This window comes from Mixophyes fleayi, chromosome 3 (genome assembly GCF_038048845.1).
Source record: "Mixophyes fleayi isolate aMixFle1 chromosome 3, aMixFle1.hap1, whole genome shotgun sequence".
NCBI lineage: Eukaryota > Metazoa > Chordata > Amphibia > Anura > Limnodynastidae > Mixophyes > Mixophyes fleayi.
Genome location: NC_134404.1, coordinates 288,329,934 through 288,346,015, shown reverse-complemented (window position 1 = coordinate 288,346,015; position 16,082 = coordinate 288,329,934). Strand labels below are relative to the sequence as shown.

General features: G+C 40.3%; 1 protein-coding gene and 1 long non-coding RNA gene across 11 annotated transcripts in view; one reads left to right on the top strand and one right to left on the bottom strand.

Annotated features, from left to right (window-relative positions):
* Positions 1-16,082, top strand: part of LOC142144649 (uncharacterized) — a 466,443-nt gene that overhangs the window by 439,834 nt on the left and 10,527 nt on the right. For 8 of the 9 annotated variants that reach the window (XR_012689758.1, XR_012689760.1, XR_012689761.1 and 5 more), the window contains one exon: positions 14,015-15,308. The exons of the other annotated variant lie outside the window; for it this stretch is intronic. This is a non-coding gene — a long non-coding RNA (uncharacterized LOC142144649). Of the gene's footprint in view, positions 1-14,014; positions 15,309-16,082 lie in introns of those variants that run through there. 9 annotated transcript variants of the gene reach the window in all.
* ACOXL (acyl-CoA oxidase like) overlaps positions 6,718-16,082 on the bottom strand; it is a 368,095-nt gene continuing 358,730 nt past the window's right edge. Inside the window, exons 19-20 of one of the 2 annotated variants that reach the window (XR_012689756.1) lie at positions 7,435-7,781; positions 6,718-7,209 (exon numbers count right to left, since the gene is read on the bottom strand). Coding sequence is in view for 1 of the 2 variants with exons in the window: in XM_075203751.1 (XP_075059852.1) it covers positions 7,593-7,781 (189 nt within the window). In the remaining variant the exon portion in view is untranslated. The other variant, XM_075203751.1, reaches the window with a different exon arrangement.

The window sequence follows — 16,082 nt, the reverse complement described above, 5'->3', positions numbered from 1 at the left end:
TACAGAGATTTAAAGATAGGGTGACGGGAAAAATGGCTCATGGAGCAGCCTCCGATGAGGGTAACAGTGGGTGATATTTTCACCCTACTCAGCACTGCACATTTAAAATGGTTTAAAATATTAAAAATACAATTATCTCTTGATATTTATATTAGATACATACAGAGAACACAGCTAGTTCATAATTGCATGGTGCAGAAAGTCCAAATTCAGAGTAACAACTATAAGATACTGGATAATCTTTCACTGCTGCTGATAGTTTGCGCGGGTGACTCCTCTGTGCTGCGCTACGCAATGGATGTCGGGTGTGATGACGTCACCCCCGACATTCACTGCGAGCGCCACACGGAGGAGGAGACCAGGGAGGGAGCCAGAGCGCCAGCTGACGTGACCGCAAGGTAAGTATTATCTTTTTTTTTTTTTTTGCAGGATTTTTTTTTTCAGCCCTGCCCCCTTGCCACAACCAAAACTCCTGCTGGGCCACATTTACAGGCGTGCTGGGCCGCATGCGGCCCGCGGGTTGGACAACCATGTTGTAGATGCTGTGGCATACAAGATCAGATCTTATAAGATTGCTTTCTCTATGGGGTCTATTTAAGAAGTACCACATAATATGAAATATACTTTTCAATCCTTATCGCATATTCATATTTATCAAAATGCATCCACTGGAAGAGCCGTTCAGAAAAACGGCTGTATTTCTGTGAAGTGTAACACTTACTCTTCACAGGCTCTTAATTTGCGGTCCTTCTGCAATGTGGATTCCCGGTTGCTTTAAATCCCTGTGAGCATGCGCCGACCGGAAAACTAGGGCATGCGCACAGAGAAACCTCCCAAAGTGCATTAAATGAAGTGGATTTATGTGACAGGGAGGGATCATGATCCCTCCACACATGCGATGTCCAGCTCCACTCTTCGGAGCAGAGCTAACAACAGTGAAACTTTTCAATGATGTTAATGTACGGCAGCTTCAGCGATTTGCTTTTATTGATAAATAGCTTTATTGAGCACTCCCCATACACTGTTATGGGGAGTGCTCAGTAAAATGAAGAGAAATGCAAATCTGCTGTGATGCAATGATGGTAAATTACATTTTTGCAATTAATCCCCGAAAACATAATTTTTCGGGGATTTAACAGGGGGATATTGTTTGATAAATAGGCCCCTAAGTGTCTAACTGGGGATTAGGTTTCCTGATCACCATTTATAAATGAGTCTGCTGTCTCCTGACTCACAGTTATAGAGATAGTGCCATGTAATATAGAAGTTATGGTGATGCATCCTAGGTTTGGGACATGCATCTCTGTAAATACTGCCTTGACGGTACTGAAAAGGTTAAGTTATTTAGTATAATTTGCAGAAGGATATGTAATACTTCTGCCCCAACTTCACTGTACTAGCTATGCTTGGAGCTTTAGGAGTCTTGGTATTACTGGTTTATTGTTCTGTGCTGTTATACCCTGTGTGGTCTAGTGTTTGTATTTTGTACAGCTCTGCAGAAATCTTGCCTTATAAATAAAGAATAATAATAATAACAACAGACAAAAGTATTATGTAAATAAAATGTACACTTTGCCTGCACACATTGGAGGAATTCACAGTCATGAAAATGCAGCCTATCAATTCACTTGGAGTCAGTGACTTAATTGAGGTAGTTTGTGCGTCATGCTTCAGTGACGCCATTAGTTCCTGGCAAAGTGATAGGCTGCTTTTTTATCAATATTGGTTCAAGCACCAAAATAACAGTCTCTACTGTGAGAGACCCCCTAGAGCCAAGCAAAATCTTGGAGGAGGAGTGGTATGTTAGCTAGATCTCATCATTCTACATATTCAACCCCCCTCTTCCCTTTAACGAAGCTTAGGCTGACATCTCCTTTATTTGTTGTGAATGGTGATTCATACAGCAATAAGGCAGGTGGGGTCCTTGGAGTTAGTGGTGTGGGAGTTGCTACCCACTGGTGGTTGAAGATTTAGTGATTACTAATATGTCAGTGATGTTTTTATGTCTGTGCAGGGTCTGCAGAGGTAGTGTGGTGTGACCATGTGGTGCAGATGGTAGAGCATGGGTTAATGTGATAGATAGCAGCATGTGAAACATCTATTAGAGCTTAATTTTAGCTTCAGTTGTATGCAAGTTGAGATTATTTATTGGCTATTGTATTATGTCATTAAAGTTGTATTTTTATGTAATGTATTTTATGATTTGTTACTAAAACTGCAATGTCCTTTATCACATTCCATGTCATGCAGTTTATCATATGTCTTTATTTCATGGGAAAAAGACGGATCTTGCTTTTGGTGTTTTAAAGTAGAGGGGCTGGGGTTTAGGGAATAGCCTTCACTCTAGTGATGTAGGCAACAGGTACACTTTAAAAGGCAATATTACCAGTATTGTGACTACTTATAATGTTGGTTTCAAATTGAAAATCAGATGAGTAAAAATATTTCATGTTGCAAAAAGTAATCAAGATGTTTTTGGGCATGGAGGGAATGAACTTAGCTTTTCAAACCAGGACATCTATGTCAGGAAACAAGCCTGAACACCCAACACTCAGCTTGGAATATGCTGCCTTCTGATGCCAAATAAATATATATTAACCTCTTTGTGCTCTATGCCATAACTGCATGTTCTGCAGAACTGCGTTTGCACCATCCTGTACAGTAACATCCTGATGAAATCCGGGGAGCATGCTGTTGTATGCACCAGCTGTTATGGCTATGGGTTGTTACAGATAGCCCCTGGCTTCAGGTTATAAGCAGTGAACCAACCATGCAGTGCCAGGTGTTAGGTCAGTCATGCGCAACAACAGCAGTATTATTATTAATAATAATAATAATAAATTTGTAAATCATCTTATAATCAATTGGTAAAATGAAGTAAAAATAAAATAAAAAATGTGTTGTCCCTCCCTCTTGAAACAATTTTACCCTCTTATAGTGTAAGCTTCATTATAACTGTACAATGGGAATAGTTTGAATCATGATCAAAGAGGCCCCTATAATGCTGGTGGTTCAGGGTAATAGCCAATTCTGCCCTGCCGTAAACCAATCCATACCACTCTATATAGACTTATGCGCAGGCAATGATTTCTAACCCCTGCTTTCATATCTGGAAACCCTGGTGAAGTCATGACTGTGGTTTATATAACAGAAGAAGAGCTCTTGGGTGCAACAAGGCCCAATGAGGATCTCCGGACACAGCCCCTAGTGCTATAACATACTCTATTATTAACTTAAATCTCTCTAACAAAACTAATTTAAGAGGCAGCAAAAACAATACTGTTTTCCTTGCTGTATTTCTGCAGAATTTAAGTTCTCACAGACAAGGACTTCATTACCTTATGCCTCATGTTCATCCACTGTCCGTCTACACCGCACACCTCTTGTCAGCTCTTTCCCCCAAAGCTGTGTGAATGCTATGCTATTTGTTCATGCTCACGCACTGAATTGGACTGTGTAATTGTCCATGTGTTACTTATTCTCTATTCGTGCCTGACATAGCTATCGTGCGTACAGGGCCTGATTAAGGGTTCTGGCGGCCCTAGGCTAAAACACCCGTAGCGCCCCCCCTTAAAATCATTGAAGGAAAACTCCGGGGTATTTTCCAGCAAACAAATTTAGACAGATTCTCTTACCTGTTCTTGCAGCTTTGTTGTTGTTTAGCTGTCCTCTGGAAAGCTGTGGTCCTGTTTTGAATATCTGCAGACATTACAAACCCTCAATGATTAGGCTCTTTAGAGAGCATCCTCATGAACGCCACACTATACAGAAATCATACCCCCCCAGACATTTCATCACACCGCAACGGCCAATTCATGATTCCCCTGCACACTGTCCTCCTCAGAACACACTCTGTCCCCCTTTCTGCACTCTATCCCCCTCAGAACACACACTCTGTCCCCCTTTCTGCTTACTATCTCCCTCAGAACTCACTCTGTCCCTCTTCAAAATACACACACACACACTCTGCCCCCTTTATGCATGCTGTCCCCCCCCCACACACACTCTGTCCCCATGCATAACACAAATCTACTTACCAGCAGCCAGCTCCTCCCACTGCAGCTCCTCACGGACACAGTCGGGACGTGATGATGACATCACGCCCGACAGGCAGTGATTTAGGAGGGAGGAGAGGGGAGGGGAGAAGGGAGCGACAGTGTGGAGGAGGAGGGAGTGGAGGCTCCGTGTGCAGGAAAATCAATATTAAACAAATTAAAATTAAAATTGCGCCCCCCCCCCCCCCAGGTCCCAGTGCTGCAGCCCGATCAGCCTATTGGTTGATCAGGCCTTGCTTGCGTAACAGTCTTCATATATTTGTTGTTATGCTTAATTGCACTCATGCTTCTGTTCATACTTACTGTATGTAATTTCTGTATATGATTGTCCAATGTTGCCCCCCATAAATAAACAATGATTATATATTGGTTTGCCCCTATCCTGCTGGGCTTTAGGAAAATGCCTAACGGAGATCATTTTTATTGCAGCAGAAGAAGAAATGAGCTTTATACTCAGTGTAGTACGGTCAACATGGTAGCATTATATAAACCATTATCAATTTAAAATACTTGCACACACATATGCTTCACAACATGGTAAATAACAGAAATGACAATACATTTTTATTACCTAAACACACGCGTTAATGGATCCTGCCATCTCTAATCAGTTTATGGATTAATGAAATATAAATATATATAACTTTTTTTTCAAACAACTAAATATAACCTTAGATGAGATGATCCAGATGTGTCTTATTGTTCAGTATTTAAATACACAATGTGTTCTTCTGCAAAAAAAAACATCTTGTAAACCCACACATATGAAAATTATGTGGAAAAACACACACCACATGTTAACATGATTACATTTACTTTGAGGTTACCAAGTACTGTATACTCACCCACACACTATAGAACCCTATATAGGCACTATGTCACAGAGTAAAATCATTTATATTCAACATATTTGATCACTAAAACTAAAATGTCATATACAGTGTACTGTTAACATGATCTGTTTATGTGGTGGCTGCAAGTCCATCGTCTTTTTTCCTCCCACTAATGTAGATAAACCAAGGATGGCTCACTAGAAGCTGTGGCCTAAGGCAAAAGAGCATACAGGTCTCTCTAATCACCCCACAATCCCTCCAAGCTTTTTATTCCAAACTACACAATAAAGTTGTATTGGGGGAAAAAAAAAAAAAAAAGAGTTTAAAATTCCCTCTGAAAAACTTCTTATCAGTGTAAGAAAAATGTTTGTAGTTCTTGTAAATTATGGTGCAGTCCTGGTAGGTCTCGCCATACTGTTATCTTTACTAATATGGTGTTGGGAATACATAAATAACACAGAATTTATTATCTTGTGGACAGCAAATTTGGAGATAATCTTTATATCCCAGTAATATGCTTATTGGGACCCTTAATCCTATGCCTCCATTGCTGTGCAGAAGCATGCCGTGCGCGGTTTCAACACCTTAATCAGATCACAGTTTACTTCAATCTAATGCAGGACTGCTGATAACAGTTCATAAACTTTATCCTACAACTGTAGATTGTTGTTTTGATTACTTTCAATTCTTTCACATTTATTACAATTGTAATTACACTTAAGCTAGGTTATTAATTACCTGCATTATTATATTAGATCATCACAGTGGATTGGTGCTAGAAACTGCTACTCTGGAGACAACAGGAATCTGGGAACTGTGACAGCCCTGGTATAAGAGGGACCCCATATTGGTCTTAGTATTGATTAAGAATACAGAATTCCAATTGGAAGCTCATGTCAACTGAGGTTAACTTCTCCCACGCCGCTCCCCTCCATTGGAACAAGCTCCCCCGCTCCATCAGAACTTCCCCTAATCTGTCCTCTTTCAAACGAACATTAAAAACCCACCTTTTCCTTAAAGCCTTCCAGTCTCATGCCTAAACTCCCACCGGTCGGCTACCTCTCTTTCTCATCCCTTCTTCCCTTCTCCCCCTTCCTCGACTCCGTCTCCGTTTCTCCCGTCTCTCCGTCTCATCCATGTGTCTGTCTGTCTTCCCCTCCCTTTAGATTGTTCGCTCCTTTGAGCAGGGCTCTCCTACCTTCTGTTTCCATCACTTTTAACTGCGCTCTCCAGCTACTCAGCTCACCTCCTCTCAGTCCTTCTGCCCTCTGTCTCCTCTCGCTTCTCTCCGCTCCCCTCAGTGACTCTCAACCTGTCACCCGTGCCCACCCTCTTGGGCCATAGTTACCTGCCTATACTCACTTTTCCCCTCCCTCTCTCTCTTTCATGCTGTGCCTGAGCCCCCAGAGTTATAGTGCTTACTGTTACTTGTACTGTGCTGTTTCACCTTGTACTGTGCCATTGTTTGTCCTTGTACTGCGCTACGGATACTTTGTGGCGCCCTATAAATAAAAATTAATAATAATAATAATAATAATAATAATAATGTCAGTGGAAGATTAAAACAATGGCAAAAGAAATCGGAAAAACCAACAATCTCCATCATTCCCAGCACTCAAAAAACAAATCTGGCAGAGAGCAGCAATGGAGAAAAATCACAAAATCAAAATAAAAAATTAGAAAAACAATTGACTCTGGGCAGAGCTGAAGCCACAACCACACTCCACGTCCCTGTGTCATCCATTAAAAACACACATAAATGGACTTTTGATATAACATTTCCATCAAAAACACGACAAGCCCTCAACCCAACGGTATTTTAATAAAACAAACCTCAGTTATTATACAATACACAGCAATAGCAAAGATGTTTGTTGACATACAAAGCAAGCTCCTCACCCCACTTACCACTTGTCAAGGTCATATTTGCAACAATGGGTCTGAATGATGATTATAGGCCTAATTATAGCCACGGGTTCTGGTATACCTCACCACTTGCCCCTATCACAAACCACCGGCTAACACTTTGAAACTTCTTGATCCATAATTATTATTTTCCTTATATATACAATTTGGTGTGTGTAATACATCTGATAATCAGACAGGGAAGGAATCAGGTAGATCATTACAGGCAATGACACACACAAAGATTACATAAAAATCATATCTTCATCCCCTGCCATCTCCATGATGTTTTCCTCCGCTGTTAATCGCTGGGGTACACAGCTGGACCATGTCCTACATGTTTGTTCACTGTAAAAGAAGATTCTTCCAACAAGGATTCTCTCTTTTTGTAAATTATTGCTGTTTCCAGATTCAATCTATGAACAAAAACACAACCCGCATTTTGTCATGATTGTATATTTTTGGTTCGTTACTCTTTACATGAGCTTTCTTGTAGTTACAATATATATCATCACAAAACAATTATGTCCATCAGTATTTGAATATTTTTACATTTGTATATTAATAAAAATAATGTAGATTTTTTTTTAAATGATAAAAGTCCCACTGTTCACCAATTATACTGTTATCTGTCTTATTACCTCAACATTCACAATCAAGAGGAGGATCATCTGTTTATTATAAAGGTAATTGGGTGATTTCCTTCATTAGACAAAGCATAACATTTTCTGAGTCACTTTGCTTGATTGATTTCTTCTTGTACGAGAGCCACAGTGTGTCTATATCCACAAGGACAGGTTTAGAGCTTGGCACTGGCTTTCCTTGCCACTTGGTTTTCTCTTCCTTGTTGTGGTTGGGGGTAATAAGCCCATTGGGCCCTCGGGTTGGGGATGCCAGCAATGGGGGCTTGGATGGTGTTATGGGGGATGTTGAAAGCTGAAACAACCTTGAGGGCATCATCTTTCACCAACCCGCACAGCTCCAGTAACTGTAAAACAAAAACATAATTATATGAGGCGTAAGAAAGAGCTTCCGTCTGCAGAGTGTGACTCACATACACTCATGGAGCTGCTTGTATTCTAAGTAAACACTGCAAACAACCCAGCCTTAGCAGCAGATCAATGCTGTACATTCAGTACTTTACACAATCATGTACATACTCACCAATTTATACTTTTATGCAAACTCTTTTGCAGAGCTGCAATAGCCAAATTAAACATAAACCTGGGTAAACAAGGAAGCAGAACTATAATGAAATATACTAAAAACCATAGGTCAGTGTCAGGACAAAGACTTTACATAATGCATAACTCCCAACATTTTATAAAGAATTGGGACAGAATATGATCTTCCCCCTGATCCCACCAAAGCCCCGCCCAGATCTGCCTAACCAAGGCTTAGAGCAGCCAAACCCAAACTCTGGGTCCAACAATTGGAACACTAAAGCCAACATTTGGGCTATTGGGAGGTATGTGTATGAATGATGGCTGTTGACTTTAAGGGACAATATTATACCAAGATATAGCCACCCACATACATCACATCCAGCATAATATATACATCACATATAGCTCATACACAACCGTTCCATATATCACATACAGGGGCGTGCGGGGGGCATCGGTCCCCCGGGCCGCTCCGCCCCCCGTGACTGCACGTTTTTTTTTAATATTTACCTGCGGCCGCAACGCAAAACACACGATGTGGCCGCGTCAGTGCACAGGCGGCCGCATCACGATAGGCAATGCGGCTGCGTCATCAATGACACGGCCGCATCGCCTGTCAAGTGATGCGGCCGCCTGTGCGCCCCCCGGGCTGAGATTAGCCAGCCCGCGCCTGATCACATACATCTTTATGCATATATGCAGAGCATATGGGGATTATAGCCCTGGCCCTCTGGGGCACGGTCGGGAATGTAGTTGCTGAGACCCATGTATGAGAGTCTTTGTATAATGGTATATAATAATAATAATAGATAATAGATAATAATAATAATAATAATAATAATAATAACAGTGGGGCTCTGAATAGAAACTAGCATGAAATGAAAATGTTTCAGGCATGCATATAATATAATTGTTGTAATTTAATTTATGAATGTGCAGAACTGCACCCCCATAGCACATTTGCTATTTTGTAATGTCAAATGCCTTTTTTTGCACAAATGTGCCCACTTACAAGGAAGTACATGGATCGGCACATAAGGATGGAGGCATCTGCGGAGGGTGCAAAGTTAATGTTAGGCCTTTTTGTATCGGATGATTTCTAGCTAGAGGAGTTCTGGGCGAACTTATGTGTGTTGTATTGTGCACATATGCAGAAATGAGATTCCTTTTTGTGGGTTGCGATATTTAAATTAAATCGAGGAGGTGGAGAGTGCATATTTACAGGGGTCATTCCATGATTAGCAGGTGGCTGCAGCACACCTCTTTGTATTGTGAAGGGACTGTTTTTTATGGGTGCTCTGGGAGTATCCAGAGTTGACCTATACTTTTAGTGGGACAGCTTTTGTAGGTGCCTTTGAAGCGGTTATAACCAATGTCATAAAAACATTCAAACACACAATTGTGACACGCATAATAAATATAACTGAATAAGGTAAGGCTTGAATGAGGGTAAAACAAACTATTTTATGAGAAAAATATAAAAGTTGTGCTTATGGAAGGGATAGTGCTCAAGGACTAGTAGGTAAAACTTTTCACACTTTTCACCTGCGCATCAGTTTACAGTGCAGTTCCCAAAATGGGAAGGTTACCTGGTTGTAAGTATGTGCCAGGTGAACCACTAGGCACAGTTGTGCAAAACTAAATGCACTGCACAGCTGCAGATCTTGCACTTAGTAAATGACCCGTCGTGTCCTTTGAACATTTTTTATAGGTAGGTGTTAGAGCCGGTGCTGGGTTCTCCAGCACCTCCTGCCCAGGGTACTTGTGCTGTGATGCCCCGTTCAACACAGCTCATGTGCGAAAAAGACATCACTGCACACTTGCTGCTCCCGATACTCCTGTACTTGCTCTGATGCCCCTGCTACGCAAAGGGAAGAGCGGGGACTTAGAAAGTAGAAACATCCCCCTGCTAAATTGTCCATGCCGGGAAAAAAAAATATTTTAGGCTGACAGGCGCCCTGGAAATGTGGCACCCTCTTCCCAGGGTTACCATGTTCCACTCGCTGGGGTAGGGATAAAAGAAGGGATAAAAAGCAATTTTGATATTATATTTTAGTTACAGTTTGCATTATTTAGAATGTGATAATAAATTATACTATTTGTCTGATTGAAGGTTGTTTGAATGTACAGTCTGTATATCATTTAACTGTATATTAAGTAATTTAGTAGCTTAGTACTGCAGGCCTAGATACATTTAGCCAGGACTCTATGTTAGGATTCACACTTAAAGGGAGGGGCAGAGTGTCCAACATGTTATATATAAAGCACTGCACCAACCTGTGCCTAAGGCATAACCAGTCTTTTCCAAAACAGGTGATTGCTCCCACCTGGGCCCATATTACACTAGCTAGCGCCACCCAAAAAGAAATATGTGCCCTGAAACTAGTATATGCTCCATAAAATGATCACCCACAAGTCAAGAGCAGCCAAAAATTACACACCAGCCTACACCACCCACAAATGTGATTTACACACCATCCTGTACATACATTTTTGCACAGAAGCTTATGCCACACTGATTTCACATGGACTTGTGTCTTTCAAAATATCTACTTTATAAATGCCTAGTGGCGTGTGAAAAAAAAAAAACCAAGCTGCAGCGCCACCTGCTGGGCAGAGTTATACACTGACCTATATATTTCTTGAAGGAGAAGTGACAGTTGGGAGTGGTTGGTGGTTGTCGGTGGTGACAGTGGGGAGTTTTTAATACCTTAAGTAGCTTGATGAAGGATGTGGCGATGAAGGATGAGGTGATGGAGAAAAATGATGAGGTGGTGACATGTGGACAAAACCACGTTAAAAAAGGGCGCTTGCGTCGGGAAGTAACGCTCTTCCCCTGAGGAGGCCTGGGCTAGGCCCAAATGCATGACAAGAACTTTTTTAACACCTTAAGTAGCTTGATTTGACTAGAATGCATGAGTATCATGCATGGGTTAATTTGTCTACTATATAAATGCCTAGTGGCGTGTGTGAAAAAAACAAAAACAAGCTGCAGAGTTATACACTGACCTATATATTTCTTGAAGGAGAAGTGACAGTTGGGAGTGGTTGGTGGTTGCCGGGGGTGACAGTGGGGAGTTTTTAACACCTTAAGTAGCTTGATGAAGGATGTGGCGATGAAGTATGAGGTGATGGAGAAAAATGATGAGGTGGTGACATGTGAACAAAACCACGTTAAAAAAGGGCGCTTGCGTCGGGAAGTAACGCTCTTCCCCTGAGGAGGCCTGGGCTAGGCCCAAATGCATGACAAGAACTTTTTAACACCTTAAGTAGCTTGATTTGACTAGAATGCATGAGTATCATGCACGGGTTAACTTGTTATTACCATCATTTGCGCCACCTCCATCAAAAGAGAAAAATAAAACAAACCCCAGTCATTGCGCCACTAGAATGGCACTAGCTGCAGTAATAGAATAGTGTTCAGCAATGCTGAATGCTGTGCGCTTAATAGGTAAAGTAATAGTTCCTACCAGGCTGACTGGAGACGATGCTGCCTTCCAGGGCTTATATCTGGTGCAGGATAAGAGGGATAGCAGATGTATGAACTTTGATTCATTGACACAGCGTCAGTTAACTAATAGTATCACATTATTACTCTGTGTGTTGTTACTGTCAGATGCTTGGACAGGCTAATGGTTTGTATGTTCCCTCCCAATTCAAACTTTGCTTAACTGTAAATACTGTGTGTTGCTGTTAAATTTCTAATGATCTGATTGGTTACAGGTTGCTCTAACCTCACCCACATTATCTCCTTTACGTCCATATGCAGCTAGTTTTAAAGAAAGAATACAATAGGTAAAGACCAATCAAATGCAATTTTTGTCTTGCCTCATATCCCCAATATAGCAGAAGACATTTCTATGGTCTAGATTTGTACATGCCGGTAGTAAGTAGCATATCATGCGTGTACCACCTAGATGTGCCGTCAAATACTACAATCCCCAGCGTGATGTTTTCCAAACATAGTTATTTTACATTATACATGCTCCATTGTGCTAAATGTTAACTTATAAAGCGCAGAGAAACAGAAGGTGTGAATGACATTGAATATAGGGAATAAGAGCTATTTTGTGTTGTGTATTTGGTAGGGACATTTCCGAGGACAAATCTTAAAAACCTGAAACTCTGGAAACTGGGTCAGTTGACAGTGACTTTTATATGGTCACAGAAATCCTCTGTGATGTCTATTATCCTTCTGTTTCACACTAGTGGCTGCATTATTCCATATATTACACAGTGCTGCAGATAGTGTTGGCCCTTTAACCAAAATGTTATATTCTCTATTTGTAAAGTGCTGAAGAGAACATAACTAACCAGCTTTCTATCTTATACCTACATATGTATGTACATTGTGCACCCGTGCAAGCATCTGGTATGTACTTTAGTAACCCTAAGTAATTCTGTCTATTGCGCAACTAACCACTGTAGTACCTCAAAGCTGCAATTGCTAAAGGAAAAACAAACCCGCTACACAAAGGCAGATAACAGACATGCTAGTTAGTTATCCAGTTCTGCTATTGGTTCCCGGAATGTTGGGAGTAATTGGTTGTTTAAGTGATAACTAAATAGCTAGTTGAGCAATTTAAAAATATAATAACAATAATAATAAAAATTAATAATATAATAATTGTGATAAAAATAACTGTAAATACATAAACATAATCACATGCAATTAGTTGAAATAATGGTTTTAGGAATGAAAATCTTACTTTTGTCTGAGTTTGTTACAAATGTTGCAGCTGACATCGCGGACGGATTTGTATACAGCGTACTACAGAATTATATAACATACAATATACATAAAGAATGGGGCTTGGTTTGTATTTGCTACCTTTGTGTTTTACTGTAGTGGGCAGGGGCACATGCAGGATTTATAGGAGGGAGGGGGTGTTTCCCCCCCACCCCCCAAAAAAAAGCAGACTTCTGTGACAGTAAAACACAAGGAGTGACAGTGCTGTATACAATACAGCACCGCCGCTGACGCTTCTTTGACAGCGCTGCGGCTGCTATATAGTACAGTGCCGCTATGTGGGGCACTTTGTTAGCGGAGGGGAGGGGTTTCTGGAGACCCAGAAACCCTCCCCTGCGTGCGCCCCTGGCGGGGCTCACACTCTTCTTAGCTGGGATACCCAGACTGCCATCCATTATTCACAATGCAATCTAAAGTGTATTGTGAACTACTAATCCAAATAATATACATGAAAAACAATGCTAGACTCAACCTGGATGCTGTGACAATAGGACAGCTTTTATAGTATAGGAATAGCGGATGTGATCAAACATTAGGGTGCGGTTTTCCATAGTCAATGAAAATTGTGACAATTGCAGTGAAAATACAGCATGGCGCCATAGACCCATTCTGATCACTAGCACCATCACATTTATATGATGGCCGTTCACATCACGTGATGACCAGTGTATCTGCCAAGACGACGGAAGATTCCAATACAGAGTGACATTAGACCACCAGCCCAAAGCTCCCAACAGTGGTTCCTGCTCACTCTCTGCTGCCAACTAGACAGTAAGAAACCAGAGATAGAATTGATCCTCTATGATCTAAAGCTGCTTGTAGTTCACTAACGTAACATCAATTGGTTCCAGTGGATCAAGAAATAAAAATAATCAGCAAAATGTTTTTTTCCTGTTTACACCATCAAGAATGCAGGACAGGAGGAATTGTAATACTGAGTTAGTGAGGGCTGACATACTTGAGACTCCGGCATTTTGCAGGAAAGTTTCAAGTCTTATAAAGTGTTTAGAATGTACTAGAGCCATCTAGCATTGATTTATTATGAGAGATAATGTGGACACAGTCTGCATTCAGGAGACACGTTTTAGAGCTGACAAAACACCCACACGGAAAGTGGACATTTCTGAGTAGCAGTATGTGACTTCTGTGACAGTAAAACACAAGGAGTGACCTTCCTTATTGCAGCACATGTCCCTTTCTTCTTGCACTGGAAGGAGATAGACCACATGGGATGTTATTTGTATATTAAAGGCCTTATATTTAATACCGTGTTTACAATTGCTTCCATCTTCTCTCCCAATACAGGTCAGTTTGCAATCTTACAGAAGATTCTACACAAACTGGAGACTTTTCATGAAGACACCCGGCAGATGGCTATTCATTATCTCCATGGAAACGCCTATTGATGCTTATTACATGATTTACATCTTATTGAAAGTTGTTGGGATTTTACCTTCTTTTCTCATGGTCATCAGGTTTATACCATGAATGATTATATTTTGGGTGGACAACATTAGTTATTTAGTCTCCTATGTATCTATTGGGTGCATGGTTTGGTCAGATCATGAAACTGTGCATTTACACGTTCATCTTTAAAAGGTAAACCATTATATACTCTCATCAGATGATGTAAACCTTTGCACCACAGACGGGGCCTTCTTGGGCTGCAAATCTCTGAATTTACCTGTAAAAAATGGCAGGTAAGTAGGCACTGCCACAACAAAACAGCCTATGCACATGTGGAACTGAGCATTACAGTGTTCATAGAGAACATTGACATTTAGGTGAACACAACAAAAATAGAGTACCAGTCATTGTCTGTTCCAATTTACAGTAGAACACTGTAAACGCTATTAGTGTATTCTCCACAGTGATCGATAATCCCTTTTTACGTTTATCTCGTGGTCACCATGCACTGTTGAATACAGGTCAGGCAGAAAAGACTCCTGCAGATTTACAAGGGGCGCACGTCCAGATTTTGCAGCACCATAGAACTGTGTAGAAGTCAGACTCTGAATGATTAGTTTGCAGTCTCCTATGTAACGCTGAGCAGAAACACTAATATCACCACTAATATTGTCAGATTCGCCTGTGCATGGAATAAATCGCGCTTCCTGCACAAGAGTGATGCAATCAAAATCAGTTGGATCGTCCTAGGGCGTGCCCATATTTGCATTAAGCGGACGACTGCTATCAGCCTGTGCATGTGGTCATCTTCTAACAACATGAATAAGCTCCAAAAAATTCAAGATATTTAGCTATCGCTGAATGATTTTATCTTTCCAATTTCGCCACCCACACCTATGGCTAAACAGGAAAATGATCCTGTATCTAAGAGCTTGGACTGAGCAGCAGGATTAACCCATTGTGAGAACAATACTCTCTACAGACTACAGATTCCTATACAGAGCAGTGGTCTATCATAACTCACATGGCTTGCTTTGTCGTTTGAGCTTATTGTCCTGCAGAGTCAGAACTGTATATGAATTACTGGGTGTGAATTTATTTATTTCAGCTGAGAATACTTAATTACAAATTACTTTTAAAGAGACACTACCATGATTTTTTTTTTTTTTTAATGTGATCTACCTTTAAATATAGTGCATTGTTGTATCTGTTAACAATATTAAAACAGAAACATTTCAAGTTTACATTGTTTTCTCTTTACTTTTATTGTTTTGATTCACTGTGTATGCAGCTTTCCTATGATTCTACAAGAACAGCTAGGTATCACTTTATGATATTGCTTGGTTTATTCACTTATGCAGTCACACACAAGCTATAGACAATAGACTATTGTTTAGAGAATTGTCTAAAGTCACAAGCTCTTACAACAGCACCAATAATAAAACTATACCATTCTGATAGCAAAACCTTTTATAAAAGCTGCATTGAAAATACAGGGGGTAAGAGAAATCAGTTAATTTTATTGCCATGCTGCATATATTAATGCTGGATAAGTTGTCCTTTAAGTAAAAAAGTAAATTATCTGCTGTTAAGAAAGATTATTAAAGAAATAAATAAAGTTAAAACGACATTTATTGTAAATTGTGTCTTATATACTTCAATGTTTTTCTCATTCATTTTAGTGATTAAAAAATTCTGAAATACATTTTTTGTTTTACACAAAAAAATTCTATGGGACTACTCATCTGTCAAAAAGTAATATATTTTTTTCAGCGTGACTCTGTGGGTGTATTTCCTGGTGGCAAATAATTGTGGCTGCAGACATTGCTTACCGATGTATAAATCTACAGTAGAAAGCATCCCACCCCTTGACACATTAAAGGGCACATAAGTAACTGCAGAAATGCATGGTTAAATTATTACATTTTTATAAAAAAAAAAACAATACTTTTTTTTATAAAATAAT